This window comes from Oncorhynchus kisutch, linkage group LG3 (genome assembly GCF_002021735.2).
Source record: "Oncorhynchus kisutch isolate 150728-3 linkage group LG3, Okis_V2, whole genome shotgun sequence".
In the NCBI taxonomy this organism is placed as follows: domain Eukaryota; kingdom Metazoa; phylum Chordata; class Actinopteri; order Salmoniformes; family Salmonidae; genus Oncorhynchus; species Oncorhynchus kisutch.
The window spans coordinates 66500949-66517659 of NC_034176.2; the positions used below are offsets into that span (position 1 = coordinate 66500949).

General features: G+C 42.4%; 1 protein-coding gene across 1 annotated transcript in view; it reads left to right on the forward strand.

Annotated features, from left to right (window-relative positions):
• The window catches only part of LOC109887842 (disintegrin and metalloproteinase domain-containing protein 10-like), a 112145-nt gene that overhangs the window by 65868 nt on the left and 29566 nt on the right, over nt 1–16711 (forward strand). Inside the window, exon 3 of the mRNA XM_031811347.1 lies at nt 4547–4665. Within this exon, the coding sequence (XP_031667207.1) occupies nt 4547–4665 (119 nt within the window). The remainder of the gene's footprint in view (nt 1–4546; nt 4666–16711) is intronic.

The window sequence follows — 16711 nt, forward strand, 5'->3', positions numbered from 1 at the left end:
AGTGAGATTTCAAGAGATCAAGAGACTTGAACGTTTCTTCGTGCAGTCGCAAAAACCATCAAGCGCTATGATGAAATTGGCTCTCATGAGGACCGCCACAGGAAAGGAAGACCCAGAGTTACCTCTGTTGCAGAGGATACGTTCATTAGAGTTACCAGCCTCAGAAATCGCAGCCCAAATAAATACTTCAGATGTCAAGTAACAGACGCATCTCAACATCAACTGTTCAGAGGAGACTGTGTGAATCAGGCCTTCATGGTCAAATTGACTGTGTGAATGTCAACAGATTTGTCAATACATTTTCTTTGACAGGCCTAGACAGTAGTCACAAGATATGCTATTTCAGTTTTATATACATATGCAATCTTTCTTCCCTTTCACTCTTATTGTTGCCAGCGTTGTCTGTGAATCATGTCATCCTCTCCTGACTGGGTTAGTTGTGTAACCAACCATGTGTCCACTAACACCCCATCAGCCCGGAGGGGAGTCTTAATCAGAGAGCTGCTCTGGGCAGGGATGCCCACGTCAATTACAGCTGCCATTTGTTACCCAGTGAGAGGGCCTGGGCCTCCCTCTGTTATCAACAAAGCAAATTAGGAGGGCCGTTGTTGTGAAGTGCTGTAGCTGTGATTAACCTGAGATGGCCCGCTGTTCCTTCTTAGTTCAGGATATACTGAGGGGAAATGGTCAGTAGTTGTTTATTTTTATTTGTCTTGTTCTCAGTGTTTACAAATCCAAAAAGAGAAATATGACAAGATACATTTTCACTGTCCAATCGTTGCAGTCTCAATGGGTTACTTTTATTCACTAAAGATGCATGTTGTCGAATATGTGAGATTTTCCCAAATGTTGTTCCCCATGTCATTCTTGGGAAATACAATGTGTAACCTTAGCTAGGCAAGTCCATTAAGAACAATTTCTTATTTACAATGACGGCCTACACTGGCCAAACCCGGACGACGCTGGGTCCATTGTGCGCCGCCCTATAAGACTACAATCATGGCCGGTTGTGATTAGGGTTGCAAAGGGTCGGAAACTTTCCGATAAATTTCCAGACATTTTCCATGGGACTTTAATTTCTTATGGCTGGGGGACAGTATTGAGTAGCTTGGGTGAATAAGGTGCCCAAGGTAAACTGCCTGCTACTCAGGCCCAGAAGCTAAGATATGCCTATTATTGGTAGATTTGGATAGAAAACACTCTGAAGTTTCTAAAACTGTTTGAATGGTGTCTGTGAGTATAACATAACTCATATGGCAGGCAAAAACCTGAGAAAGAAATCCATCCAGGAAGTGGGAAATCTGAGGTTTGTAGTTTTTCAACTCTTTGCCTATCCAAGATAGTGTAAATTTGGTCCGATTGCACTTCCTAAGGCTTCCACTAGATGTCAACAGTCTTTAGAACCTTGTTTGAGGCTTCTACGGTGAAGGACGAGAGAATGAGAGCTGATTGAGTAAGAGGTCTGCCAGAGTGCCATGAGCTCATTCAGGCGCGCTCCCTTGAGAGGTAGCTGCGTTCCATTGCATTTCTAAAGACAAAGGAATTCTCCAGTTGAAACATTATTGAAGATTTATGTTAAAATCATTCTAAAGATTGATTCTATACATCGTTTGACATGTTTCTACAAACTGTAATTGAATTTTTTGACTTTTCGCCTGGCCTGCGTCGTGAATTTGGATTTGTGAAAATAAAGGTGCAAACAAAAAGGAGGTATTTGGACATAAATGAAGGACTTTATCAAACAAAACAACAATTTTTTTGTGGAACTGGGATTCCTGGGAGTACATTCTGATGAAGATCATCAAAGGTAAGTGAATATTTATAATGCTATTTCTGACTTCTATTGACTCCACAACATGGCGGATTTTTTGTGTCTGAGGATGTTTTGGAAGCAAAACTGTACTGGTGGTGCCCCGATCCCGCAGCTGAATCAACTTTAGGAGATGGTCCTGGCGCTTGCTGGACTTTCTTGGGCACCCTGAAGCCTTCTTCACAACAATTGAACCGCTCTCCTTGAAGTTCTTGATGATCCGATAAATGGTTGATTTAGGTGCAATCTTACTGGCAGCAATATTCTTGCTTGTGAAGCCATTTTTGTGCAAAGCAATGATGACGGCACGTGTTTCCTTGCAGGTAACCATGGTTGACAGAGGAAGAACAATGATTCCAAGCACCACCCTCCTTTTGAAGCTTCCAGTCTGTTATTCAAACTCAATCAGCATGACAGAGTGATCTCCAGCCTTGTCCTCATCAACACTCTCACCTGTGTTAACGAGAGAATCACTGACATGATGTCAGCTGGTCCTTTTGTGGCAGGGCTGAAAATCAGTGGAAATGTTTTTGGGGGATTCAGATAATTTGCATGGCAAAGAGGGACTTTGCAATTAATTGTAATTCATCTGATCACTCTTCATAGCATTCTGGAGTATATGCAAATTGCCATCATACAAACTGAGGCAGCAGACTTTGAAAATTTATATTTGTGTCATTCTCAAAACTTTTGGCTACAACTGGACATTTTAAATGGTTTTCATATTAATTTGCATATATTTATGTTAATTCCTGTTAATTCCCATGATAAGTTTCCACCTCTGAATATTCCCCAAAAGTGCAATCCTAATTGTGATACAGCCTGGATTCGAACCAGGGTGTCTGTAGTGACGCCTCTAGCACTGAGATGCAGTGCCTTAGACCGCTGCGACACTGGGGAGCTCAAATACAGTCCTGTATTCATTCACTTCATTTGCTAACACAGTCAATAGCCTCATCTTTATGGACTCACACAGATGTAACCTACGAGTCTGTTCCATTTCATATCCTATTCACATGGATTAAGAGCCAGGATATTAATATTATGATTCATGACTCATCCTGAATAATGGTTGTTGAAACAGAGTAATAATGTCTATCACTTAAGGCCTTCCCACACTGTATGTGCGATGTAAAAAATATTTAAAAATCAACCTGGACAGATTTTATGATTTGCTTCAGTTCTGTCGTCACATTCTGCGATTGGCTTGCGAGGTTGTCAGCCTGCAGCTGTGTATTTGATCTGCACATGTGCCAGCACCAGCAGCACAAGCCTCGAAGTGAGCTTGGTAAAAATGTAAGTATGCGTCATAGAAATAGTTTTCACATACAAACTTCATATGTCTTAAACTTCCCCAAAATAACGTGGTCGCTGAGAGAGAATGTTTATTTTGATTGTGGATTTTGTGCATTTATCAAAATCCCATCAAGTAGCCTTATATTTATTTATTTTAGATTTTTTTTATTCCTATTTCATGTAAACAAGATATTAGGAAAATTGTAAACGTTTAAGTCAAACGTATATTAATCTGACTATTCAAAATACTCATATTATTGTGTGGCTGACCGTAACACCAGCCACAATATACGATAAATGCTACATTTCTGCCACTGTGAGAACTTTGTTGGAGCCTACGACCCATAAACATGAAAACCAGTAGATCGTGCTGATGACATCATCCACATATTCATATGGAAAACCCCTGATGGCGCATGAAGCGGGAAGTATTTGAAATGCACCAGGGGGCTGAATGGCACCCAAACATTGCTAAGGATAATGTTGAAAGTGGCCGTAACTGGCCAGTCGGTAGTCATGGTCGGTAGTCCATTTTCATCCTGCTCGAGTCAACCTTAATGTCTATGGCATGATGGCGCTAGCCTCCTCATAGCTCAGTGACTTCAGTCTCCAGACCGGGCACTGGGGGCCTGCTATGACCGCACGCAGTGGTACTTAATCGGCAGACCTAGACCCTGTCACACTGAACGAGCCAAGACGTCCGACAATAATTTACAACCTAAGAATTTGCCCACGACATGGAGATTTAGTCTGGGAAAGCAAAATGGTGGCATAAAACGGCTAAAATCCTACAGTCTGTGCAGGACTTTGGCTACCTTTCTACTCTAATCAAACCCTATGGCTATATCACAACCGGCCGTGATTGGTAGGCCCATAGGGCTGCACACAATTGGCCCAGCTCATCCGGGTTCGGCCGTTGTAGGCCGTCATTGTAAATAAGAATTTGTTCTTAACTGGCTTGCCTCGTTTAAAAATATGGAGTAATGATTTACTTGACCTGTGTTTTGATAAGAGACTGGTGTGATTCTCTGAAGGTCCCAGTCCAGGCATCTGAGTCATCAGGACTTTATGGGAAATATTCTTCCTGAACAATAGACTTGTGCTGCTGAACTATCTAAAGAATTTGCCCATCCATTTAAGATGTTTCTCAATTAACAACCACTTTCTATTGTCTCCACCGAGAGAAGTTGATGAAGGCCCTATATGTCTATTTATTTAACCTTTTATTTTCATTTCCTGTGCCTATGTGAAATGAAATGTCTTACAGCCAAGTAGTCTGTCAGTGTTGGGAGACACTGGGTTTGGCGTTGTTACTTGCCCTAATCTTTCTCCTGTCATTCTGGCTGCATAGATCTTTACTTAACCATGAGCAGGAATGTTGGAGGCACTAAACGGGGTCTGGGTAGTGTAGTAATGTATTTTCATGTTCCTCTCTTGCAGACATTTCAATTTGCGGATGAAGAGGGACACCAGCCTGTTCTCTCCAGACCTCAAGGTAGAGATCTCAGGAGTGGAGGCGCCCTACGACCCCTCCCACATTTACACTGGAGAAATCTTCGGTAAGTCCAGCAATTATTTCTGGAACGACAAAGTCCTTGTGCACACAGACACAATTACGATAGTTACCAGGGAAACGCTTCCCGCATCCAATTTGATTATTTGCTTTTGCGTTGATCTGTGGTGTGTGGGTGTGCGCCAGTGTGTTGTTGTGGGTTTGGTAACGTTGGCGGGCTGGAGTTGTGCTTTTGAACGTTGTTAATGGATATCATTCTCCACTCTACTCTTTGTCTGTGTGTGTGTGGTGTGTGTGCGTATACGTTTGGAGAATGTGTTAGTCACGTTCCAGCCTCACATCCTCAGGATCCTCCCCATGCCTGCAGCAGAGCTCACATGTAACACAAGGGAAAACAAGGCCAAGGTGTGTCTGTCCGGTCATGTGATGTGATGTGGTGTGTTTGTGTGAAGCTCTCAGATCCCAGCGGGCTCATCTCCACTCCCACCTCATCATTCTCAGATGCTGTCATCTCTCTTATCCTCTGCTGAACAGACTGTAATTCAAATCAGACTTCACTGGAGCAACACTTCTCATCTCTATCAAATGGAAATCTTGAGATCTGTTTCCTTTTAGAGAAGCAGCACTGTGTGGTTCCAAGGACGACGATGTTGTAGCCATTTCTCAGATGTGATTTTTAATGCAATGGAAAGGTTTCTCCAGACCAAAAATCCATCTAGATTTTTCTTGTCAATAATAAAGGTGGACATTCAAAGGTGGAATTTAGATTAAGTCAGAATAACTGCATTTACCGCACTGATATATTCATTTATTTGCACAATTTCAGAATCAGAAATCTAAACGTTGAACTTCTGTCATTGTGCTCTGCTGTAAAGGCCATACTCTTTGTGTCACCTTTAATATATCTCTGTGTTTAAAAATAAATAATATATATATACAGTGCCTTGCAAAAGTATTCGGCCCCCTTGAACTTTGCGACCTTTTGCCACATTTCAGGCTTCAAACATAAAGATATAAAACTGTATTTTTTTGTGAAGAATCAACAACAAGTGGGACACAATCATGAAGTGGAACGACATTTATTGGATATTTCAAACTTTTTTAACAAATCAAAAACTGAAAAATTGGGCGTGCAAAATTATTCAGCCCCTTTACTTTCAGTGCAGCAAACTCTCTCCAGAAGTTCAGTGAGGATCTCTGAATGATCCAATGTTGACCTAAATGACTAATGATGATAAATACAATCCACCTGTGTGTAATCAAGTCTCCGTATAAATGCACCTGCACTGTGATAGTCTCAGAGGTCCGTTAAAGGCGCAGAGAGCATCATGAAGAACAAGGAACACACCAGGCAGTTCCGAGATACTGTTGTGAAGAAGTTTAAAGCCGGATTTGGATACAAAAAGATATCCCAAGGAGCACTGTGCAAGCGATAATATTGAAATGGAAGGAGTATCAGACCACTGCAAATCTACCAAGACCTGGCCGTCCCTCTAAACTTTCAGCTCATACAAGGAGAAGACTGATCAGAGATGCAGCCAAGAGGCCCATGATCACTCTGGATGAACTGCAGAGATCTACAGCTGAGGTGGGAGACTCTGTCCATAGGACAACAATCAGTCGTATATTGCACAAATCTGGCCTTTATGGAAGAGTGCCAAGAAGAAAGCCATTTCTTAAAGATATCCATAAAAAGTGTTGTTTAAAGTTTGCCACAAGCCACCTGGGAGACACACCAAACATGTGGAAGAAGGTGCTCTGGTCAGATGAAACCAAAATTGAACTTTTTGGCAACAATGCAAAACGTTATGTTTGGCGTAAAAGCAACACAGCTCATCACCCTGAACACACCATCCCCACTGTCAAACATGGTGGTGGCAGCATCATGTTTGGGCCTGCTTTTCTTCAGCAGGGACAGGGAAGATGGTTAAAAGTGATGGGAAGATGGATGGAGCCAAATACAGGACCATTCTGGAAGAAAACCTGATGGAGTCTGCAAAAGACCTGAGACTGGGACGGAGATTTGTCTTCCAACAAGACAATGATCCAAAACATAAAGCAAAATCTACAATGGAATGGTTCAAAAATAAACATATCCAGGTGTTAGAATGGCCATTTCAAAGTCCAGACCTGAATCCAATCGAGAATCTGTGGAAAGAACTGAAAACTGCTGCTCACAAATGCTCTCCATCCAACCTCACTGAGCTCGAGCTGTTTTCCAAGGAGGAATGGGAAAGAATTTCAGTCTCTCGATGTGCAAAACTGATAGAGACATACCCCAAGCGACTTAGCTGTAATCGAAAGGTGGCGCTACAAAGTATTAACTTAAGGGGGCTGAATAATTTTGCACGCCCAATTTTTCCGTTTTTGATTTGTTAAAAAAGTTTGAAATATCCAATAAATGTCGTTCCACTTCATGATTGTGTCCCACTTGTTGTTGATTCTTCACAAAAAATACAGTTTTATATCTTTATGTTTGAAGCCTGAAATGTGGCAAAAGGTCGCAAAGTTCAAGGGGGCCGAATACTTTCGCAAGGCACTGTATATATATTATAAATTATTTTTTATTTTTTTACCCCGTTTCTTCCAATTTTCATGATATCCAATTGGTCGTTACAGTCTTGTCCCATCGCTGCAACGCGCCTACGGACTCGGGAAAAGCGATGGTCGAGAGCCATGCGTCCTCCAGAAAACATGACCCTGCCAAGCCACACTGCTTCTTTTTAGAACCTCCTTTTCTCCTGTTTTTCAGACTTTTTAAAATGTTCCTTTTCTCCCCAATTACGTGGTATCCAATTGTTAGTAGTTACTATCTTGTCTCATCGCTACAACTCCCGTACGGTCTTTGGGAGAGACGAAGGTCGAAAGCCATGCATCTGCTAAGATCCTATTACAGTGATGTCATAATAGCACCACTCATTTCCTGTGCACTAGCTAGATTTCCATCCAATTGGAATATTTAATGCAAATATTCAAAAATCTGGATGAAGAAAATTTGCACATTTTCCCACCAGTGGTGTGTTTCCACCAAACATACTTGTTGCAGCTAAAAACCAAGCTTCTTAACACAGCGCGCATCCAACCCGGACGCCAGCCACACCAATGTGTCGGAGGAAACACTGTGCACCTGGCGACCTGGTTAGCGCGCACTGCGCCCGGCCCGCCCCAGGAGTCACTACCGGCCAAACCCTCCCTAACCCGGACGACGCTAGGCCAATTGTGCGTCGCACCACGGACCACCCGGTCTCGGCTGGCTGCGACAGAGCCTTGGCGCGAACCCAGAGTCTCTGGTGGCACAGCTCACACTGCGATGCAGTGCCCTAGACCACTGCGCCACCTGGGAGGCCCTGTTTTTCAGACTTTTTAACATGTCTGCTAAGATCCTATTACAGTGAGCCCCACTCATTTGCTGTGCACTAGCTAGATTTCCATCCAATTGGAATATTTCATGCAAATATTCAAAACTCTGGATGAAGAAAATGTGCACATTTTCCCGCCAGTGGTGTGTTTCCACCAAACATACTTGTTGCAGATAAAAATCTGTGGATTTAAGTTTTCATGTACCAAATAAAAATCTAAAGTTCAATGTAGTGAGGCACCGATATGACATTTTTGCCCTATACCGATATCTAATATTTTCCTTGCTAAAACAACAGATACCTATAACCGATATTTCAAATTTTAGCTGCCTTTTCTAGTTTTAGCTGCATTCTAATACAGTTAAATAGTTCAAACACACACATGGACGCAGCGGTCTAAGGCACTGCATCTCAGTGCAAGAGGCGTCACTACAGCCTCTCGTTCGAATCCAGGCTCTATCACATCCGGCTGTGATTGGGAGTCCCATAGTGCGGCGCATAATTGGCCCAGCGTCGCTCAGGTTTGGCTGGGGTAGGCCGTCATTGTAAATAAGAATGTCTGACTTGCCTAGTTAAATAAAGGTTACACACACACACTGACCAAAAAGTTATTTTATTGGGATTTACGTATGTTCCCATTACCAGTCAAACATAATAAAAACCTATTTCTTTCACTTACTTGCCGTGCTGTTATGATGATCATTTGTTCAAGCGTTTCATTTTCAACCAGGATTTAAATGGAACGCCGTTTGGGTCTTTACGTGTTAAAAAAGATACACGTCAAAAGATAACACTACGTCACGTGTCAAATAACAACATAATCCGTTTCAATAGCTATAGTTAGCTAGCTAACTAGCTAATCTAAAATAACCCTAATTTATAAGACCGTTCTTATTTGATTATTGGTGGTCAGACCCATCTATGTGAAGCTAGCCACAATAAGGATTGGCCACAATAGTGGACTTTGGGGTTAGCCTTCAAAATAAAAGTATGGCATAATTCTGTTTGCATTCATTTGCATCACTGTCAATGACATACTTTTATTTTTAAGGCAAACCGCAAATTCCACTTGTGCCTAATCCTTATTGTGGCTAGCTTCACAACACATTACCCGGTCCAGTCGAGCCTCAGACAGATAAAGCTAGCTGGCTGCTTATAACGTTAGCTTTGGGCAACAGGGTTAAGTAGCTGGCTAGGTATTTGTTTTCATGAACTGAAGTTCAATATCAATAGGCGAACAACAAGTGGCAACCTAGCTAATACTTACTCACAAGGATTCCTAAATCCTTGCTAAGAATAATTAAAATGGTCATTGTTTTCAGGCTGGTTGTAATTAGTGCTAGCTAGGTACCAAGCTAACGCTAGCTACCCCAGAAGTTGCGGTCAAACAAATGATGCTTTATTACCAACTCTGTTCGTGGCCAGTGTTTGCTTGTTTGCAGACTTTATTTGTACATCTTTGACATTGCTACTGTATCTTTTTTGACACGCAAAGACCCAAACAGCGTTCCATAGTTTGTATGTTGTGAAGCTAATAGCAGTGACGCTATTACTGTCTTATTCCGGTAGGGCAACATCTGAAAAATAGCGCACTTGGTAGTGTGTACCGGTGTTCGACCAGTCGGCGAAAGCCAACTTCACCCACGACGGAGAACGGTTGATTGTCGAGGACAGTGAATTCCATTATCTTGGCTTTAATGGATTTCGGCTTTGAGTTGTCTCGCTGAAGTTTTCTTACTCTTTCAAATGACTGCTCGACTTGTTCACTGCTCGATCCACACAGCAGACATTTTGGGCTAGGTTAGGGATGCTGTGTTGCACGAGTAACGCAACGTTTTTACGTGGCGTCATTACGTCATGTACCTACGTTATATAGGTATGCACGGCAGCTTTGACATCGGTTTTTAACATCGCCGTTAAACAAGACATTTGCCTATACCGATGTTGGCATTGTTAGCTAATATCGTCCGATTCCGATATGTTCACTGACTATGTCGCGCATCCCTAGTTCAATGTGTTTCCAGTGCATTTTCAACTCTTGTGATCGTTTTGTCACAAACTGGTGCGATAAATAGTAAATGTGCCTACTCTGGTCTCGCAGATGGTCTACAATGCGAGTAGGCAAGTCTGCATGATGAGATGATTAAGAATAAGAGCTAGAATATTTTTTTCTCAAGCATCGATCATCATGTTACCAGAATAAGACCCTCAATATTTATTGGAAAGGAGCATCAAACTCATCACTGTGCCCTTTCACCACGCTGTGAAGTTCATTAGCAGTCTAATAAACTGCATGGTTTCCCAAGTCGTAGTGGGAGGACCACATACCATCATCTCGTGACACCAAGTTTACTTCAATATGATGGTTATTATATCAATATTTGCGCATAATGGCATTTCTACCGCCATTTCATGCATAATTAATTTTAGACACAAATATCCCACCTGTCGAACAAACGCATGATCTGTAGTCATTTATAAACTTGTAACGAGACATCCAGTTTCCATCACAGCTGTTGTGATTTTTAAAATATACACGGTATGCCTTTACTCGCATAAAAACTGTGGATGGAAACGTGGTTACTGATAAGTTTAATTGGCTCACTCTGGCTTACTTAGGGAATAATTAGAATAGTCAGAAGATGATGTTCATGTTTACCGAGGTATGACAGAGAACCTTAGGCTTAACTAAATCAAATCTAAAACCTTGCTCCCCCCCATTATTTTTGTATGTGGACAGTTTCCATTCAAGAGATGATACGCTGCAAGGAACACGTAATATTGTCCTCAAAGACCATGTTCCCCAAGCTTGATTAGCTTTTTGGCAGTTGCTAATCTTCAGAGAAATAGTGGTTGTGTAATCATCATGCAATCACGCTTCAGCAAGCAAGGCCGCTTGCCAAAGGCATAATTGCTGCAATAACAAAGGGTTACAAAAATGTAATACTCTAGAATACTGCAATTAGGGATAAAGATTGCACTCAGAGTTGAATTGCAATAAGTGGCAACATCTTTCTCTTCTCAACCCTTTTCTGTCTAATACAATGCCTTCCGAAAGTATTCATATCCTTTGACTTATTCCACGTTTTGTTGTGTTCCAGCCTGAATCAAAAACCTATTAAATACACACAATGACAAAGTGAAAATGTTTTTCAATTTTTTTAGCAAAATTTCACATCCCTGAGTGTCACGATCGTCTGAATGAATGGACCAATGCGCAGCGTACTTAGAGTTCCACATGTATAATAAATATGAAACTCACCATAAACAATACATTCGAAAACGAAACGTGACGTTCTGGGCTGCTCACAGGCAGCTACACAAAAACAAGATCCCACAAAAAAACTGTGGGAAAAGGCTGCCTAAATATGATCCCCAATCAGAGACAACGAGAGACAGCTGCCTCTGATTGGGAACCATACCAGGCCAACATAGAAATGAAAAAACTAGACTACCCACCCTAGTCACACCCTGACCTAACCAAAATAGAGAATTAAAAGGATCTCTAAGGTCAGGGTGTGACACTGAGTCAATACATGTAATAATCACCTTTGGCAGCACTTACAGCTGGGAGTCTTAAAGAGCTTTTGGATTGTACAATATTTGCACATTATTTTGTTAAAAATTCTTCGAACTCTGTCAAATTGGTTGTTGATCTTTGCTAGACAGCCATTTTCAAGTCTTGCCATAGATTCTCAAGTCTGTGACTAGGCCACTCAAGAACATTCAAGGTAGTGTTGGTAAGAAAACTCCAGTGTAAATTTGGTCTTGTGTGAATTTGTCTCCCAGTGTCTATTGGGAAGCAGACTGAACCAGGATTTCCTCTAGGATTTTGCCTGTGCTTAGCTCTATTCCCTTTCTTTTTATCCTAAATAACTCCCTAGTCATTGCCGATGACCAGCGTACCTATAACATGATTCAGCCACCACCATGCTTGAAAATATATAGAGTGATACTCCATGATGTGTCGTGTTGGATTTTCCCCAAACGCTTTGTATTCAGGACATGAAGTTAATTTCTTTGCCACGTTGTTTGCAGTTTTACTTTATTGCCTTATTGTAAACACGTTTTGGAATATTTGTATTCTGTACAGGCTTCTTTCTTTCTTTTCACTCTCATTTAGGTTAGTATTGTAGAGTAACTAAAATGTTGTTGATCCATCCTCAGTTTTCACCAATCACAGCCATTGAACTTGAACTATTTTAATGTCACCATTGGCCTCACAGTGAAATGCCTGAGTGGTTTCCTTACTCTCCAGAAACTGAGTTAGGAAGGATGCCTGTATCTTTTGTAGTGGCTCTGTGTATTGCTACTAGCGATGCACATACATGACATTTTTTGCCTATTACCGATATCCTATAGTTTCCTTAAAAATAAATGAAACCGATATTAAACATTTTTGCGGACTTTTAACTTTTTAACTGTACTAGAATGCTTAACATGCACAAAGACACAGCGGTTTAAGGCACTGCATCTCAGTGCAAGAGATATCGCTACAGTCCCTGGTTCGAATCCAGGCTGTATCACATCCGGCCGTGATTGGGAGTCCCATAGGGCGGCGCACAATTGGCCCAGCGTCTTCCGGGTTTGGCTGGGGTAGGCCGTCATTGTAAATAAGAAATTGTTCTTTAACGGACCTAGTTAAGTAAAGGTTGCACGCGCGCACACACACACACACACACACTGACCAAAAAGTTATTTTGTTGGCATTTACGTATGTCCCCATTACCAGTAAAACATAATCAAAACCTATTTATTTCATTTACTTGCTGTGCTGTTTCGTTGTTCATTTGTTTAGTTGTTTCATTCTCTTCCAGGATTTCATCATACATGTCAAGCAGTGAAGTTTCAGCTCTGTCTGTCCATGGCCTCTCTTCCACGGTGCGCACTATCGCTGTGTCCATTTCCATCTTGTCCAGATGTGTATGTAATATTTCAAGTAAACCCTGTTTCTTGTCTGCATCGAAGTATCGGCCCTTGTACATTGCATCGAGCATGGTGGCGACACAGTAAAGAGAGAATGCCTGTTGAGCAGGCGTTTCAATGCCATGACGGAGGGTATCACGTCTGCTGCAGGCGCAGTTGATGAGCTTATTTCTCGAGTCAGTTGTTCGACTGGAGCTAGCTAGTGGGTTCGCGTTTCAAACATGTTCTCAAATGCCATTGAAATGGCAGCAGCGGTATGACAACCAGCATATTCATGAGCATGAAATACGACTTTCCTCAGTACGAAATCCTCGACGACCCACTGTGCTGTCAGACTCAGCATGCTCATGGGGCTGATATCGCTGGTCCGAATGTCAGTCATGGAGCTAATAGCAGTGACGCTATTACTGCCAAAAATGAAAAATAGTGCACTTGGTAGTGTGTACCGGTGCTTGACCAGTCGACGAAAGCCAACATCACCCACGACAGAGAACGGTTGATTGTTATTAAGGGCAGTGAATGCCATTATCTTGGCTTCAATGGATTTCAGATTTGAGTTGTCTCGCTGAAATGTTCTTACTCTTTCAATTGAGTGCTCGATCCACACAGCAGACATTGTGTGGGCTAGGTTAGGAATGCTGTGTTGCACGTGTAGTGCAAAATTTTACGTGCCGTTATTACGTCATGTACCAATGTTTATATAGGTATGCACGGTTGCTTTAACATCGTTTTTTAACATCGGCGTTAAACTAGACATCGGCCTATACCAATGTTGGCATTATTAGCTAATATCGTCCAATTCCGATATGTTCACCGATATATTATCTTGGCTTTAATGGATTTCGTTTTGAGTTGTCTTGCTGAAATGTTCTTACTCTTTCAAATGACTGCTTGACTTGTTTTTTATTTTTAGGCCAGTTGAGAACAAATTCTCATTTACAACTGCGACCTGGCCAAGATAAAGCAAAACAGTGTGACACAAACAACAACAGAGTTACACATAAACGTACAGTCAATAACACAATAGAAAAATATATGTACAGTGTGTGCAAATGTAGTAAGGTTAGGGAGGTAAAGACAATAAATAGGCCATAGTCATGAAATAATTACAATTTAGCATTAACACTGGAGTGATAGACGTGCAGATGATGATGTGCAAGTTGACATACTGGGGTGCAAAAAAAAACAATAACAGTATGGGGATGAGGTAGTTGGGTGTGCTATTTACAAATGGGCTGTGTACAGGTGCAGTGATCGGTAAGCTGCTCTGACAGATGATGCTTAAAGTTAGTGAAGGAGATATTAGTCTCCAGCTTCAGTCATTCCTTCCAGTCATTGGCAGCGTAGAACTGTAAGGAAAGGCGGCCAAAGGAGGTGTGGGCTTCGTGGATGACCAGCGAAAAATACCTGCTGGAGCGCGTGCTATGTGTGGGTGTTGCTATGGTGACCAGTGAGCTGATATAAGGTGGGGCTTTACCTAGAAAATACTTATCGATGGTTTGGCGACAAATATGAAGCGAGGGCCAGCCAACGAGAGCATACAGGTCGCAGTGGTGGGTAGTATATGAGGCTTTGGTGACAAAACGGATGGCACTGTGATAGACTACATCCAGTTTGCTGAGTAGAGTGTTGGAGGCTATTTAGTAAATGACATTGCCGAAGTCAAGGATCGGAAGGATAGTCAGTTTTATGAGGGTATGTTTGGCAGCATGAGTGAAGGAGGCTTTGTTGTGAATTAGGAAGCCGATTCTAGATTTAATTTTGGATTGGAGATGCTTAATGTGAGTCTGGACGGAGAGTTTACAGTCTAACCAGACACCTAGGTATTTGTAGTTGTCCACATATTCTAAGTCAGAACCGTCCAGAGTAGTGATGCTAGGCGGGCAGATGCGGGCAGCAATCGGTTAAAGAGCATGCATTTAGTTTTACTTGCATTTAAGAGCAGTTGGAGGCCATGGAAGGAGTGTTGTATGGCATTGAAGCTCGTTAACACAGTGTCCAAGAAAGGGCCAGATGGATACAGAATGGTGTCACCACCAGCAAGAGCGACATCATTGATATGTATACAGAGAAAAGAGTCGGCCCGAGAATTTAACCCTGTGGCACCCCCATAGACTGCCAGAGGTCTGGATAACAGGCCCTCCGATTTGACACACTGAACTATATCAGAGAAGTAGTTGGTGAACCAGGCGAGGCAGTCATTTGAGAAACCAAGGCTATTGAGTGTGCTGATAAGAATGCGGTGATTGTCGAAAGCCTTGGCCAGGTTGACGAAAACGTCTGCACAGTACTGTCTTTTATCTATGACGGTTATGATATCATTTAGGACCTTGAGCGTGGCTGAGATGCACCCATGACCAGCTCGGAAACCAGATTGTATAGTGGAGAATGTACTGTGGGATTCGAAATGGTCGGTGATCTGTTTGTTAATTTGGCTTTTGAAGACTTTGGAAAGGCAGGGCAGGATGGATATAGGTCTGTAACAGTTTGGGTCTAGAGTGTCTCCCCCTTTGAAGAGGGAGTTGACTTTGGCAGGATCTCAGACAATACGAAAGAGGTTGTACAGGCTAGTAATAGGGGTTGCAACAATTTCGGTGGATCATTTTAGAGAGAGAGGGTCCAGATTGTCAACCCAGCTGATTTGTAGGGATCCAGATGTTGCAGCTCTTTCAGAAAATCAGCTATCAGGATTTGGGTGAAGGAGAAATGGGGAAGTGCGGGGCGGGGGCTTGGGCAAGTTGCTGTGGGGGGTGCAGAGCTGTTGGTAGGGCTATCCAGGTGGAAAGCATGGCCAGCCGTTGGTAGGGCTATCCAGGTGGAAAGCATGGCCAGCCGTTGAAAAATGCTTATTGAAATTCTCAAATTCTGATTTATCAGTGGTGACAGTGTTTCCCAGCCTCAGTGCAGTGGGCAGCTGGGAGGAGGTGCTCTTATTCTCCATGAACTTTACGGTGTCCAAGAACTTTTTGGAATTAGTGCTACAGAATGCAAATTTCTGTTAGGAAAACTAAGGCTAGCTTTTTCAAAATGACTGTGTATATTGGTTCCTGACTTCCCTGAAAAGTTGCATATCGCAGGGGATATTCGATGCTAATGCACTACGCCACAGGATGTTTTTGTGCTGGTCAAGGGCAGTCCAGTCTGGAGTGAACCAAGGGCTATAACTGTTCTTAGTTCTACATTTTTTTTAAACTGGCATGCTTATTTAAGATTGTGAGGAAAGCACTTTTTTGAAGAACAACCAGGCATCCTCTACTGACGGGATGATGTCAATATCTTTGCAGGTCGCTTAGAAAGGCCTGCTTGCAGAAGTGTTTTAGGGAGCGTTTGACAGTGATGAGGGCTGATCGTTTGACCGCGGACCCATTTCGGACGCAGGCAATGAGGCAGTGATCGCTGAGATCCTGGTTGAAGACAACAGAAGTGTATTTTGAGGGCAGGTTGGTATCTTTGAGGGTGCCATGTTTACGAATTTAGGGTTGTACCTGGTAGGTTCCTTGATAATTTGTGTGAGATTGAGGGCATCTAGCTTAGATTGTAGGATGGTCGGGGTGCTAAACATATCCCAGTTTAGGTCACCTAACAGTACTAACTATGAAGATTGATGGGGGGAAATCAATTCACATTTGGTGTCCAGGGCACAGCTGGTAGCTGAGGGGGGCAACAGTGACAAGTGGCAACAGTGAGAGACTTATTTCTGGAAAGGTGGATTTTTAAAAGTAGATGCTGAAACTGTTTGGGCACAGACCTGGATAGTATGACAGAACTCTGCAGGCTATCTCTGCAGTAGGTTGTAACTTTGCCCCG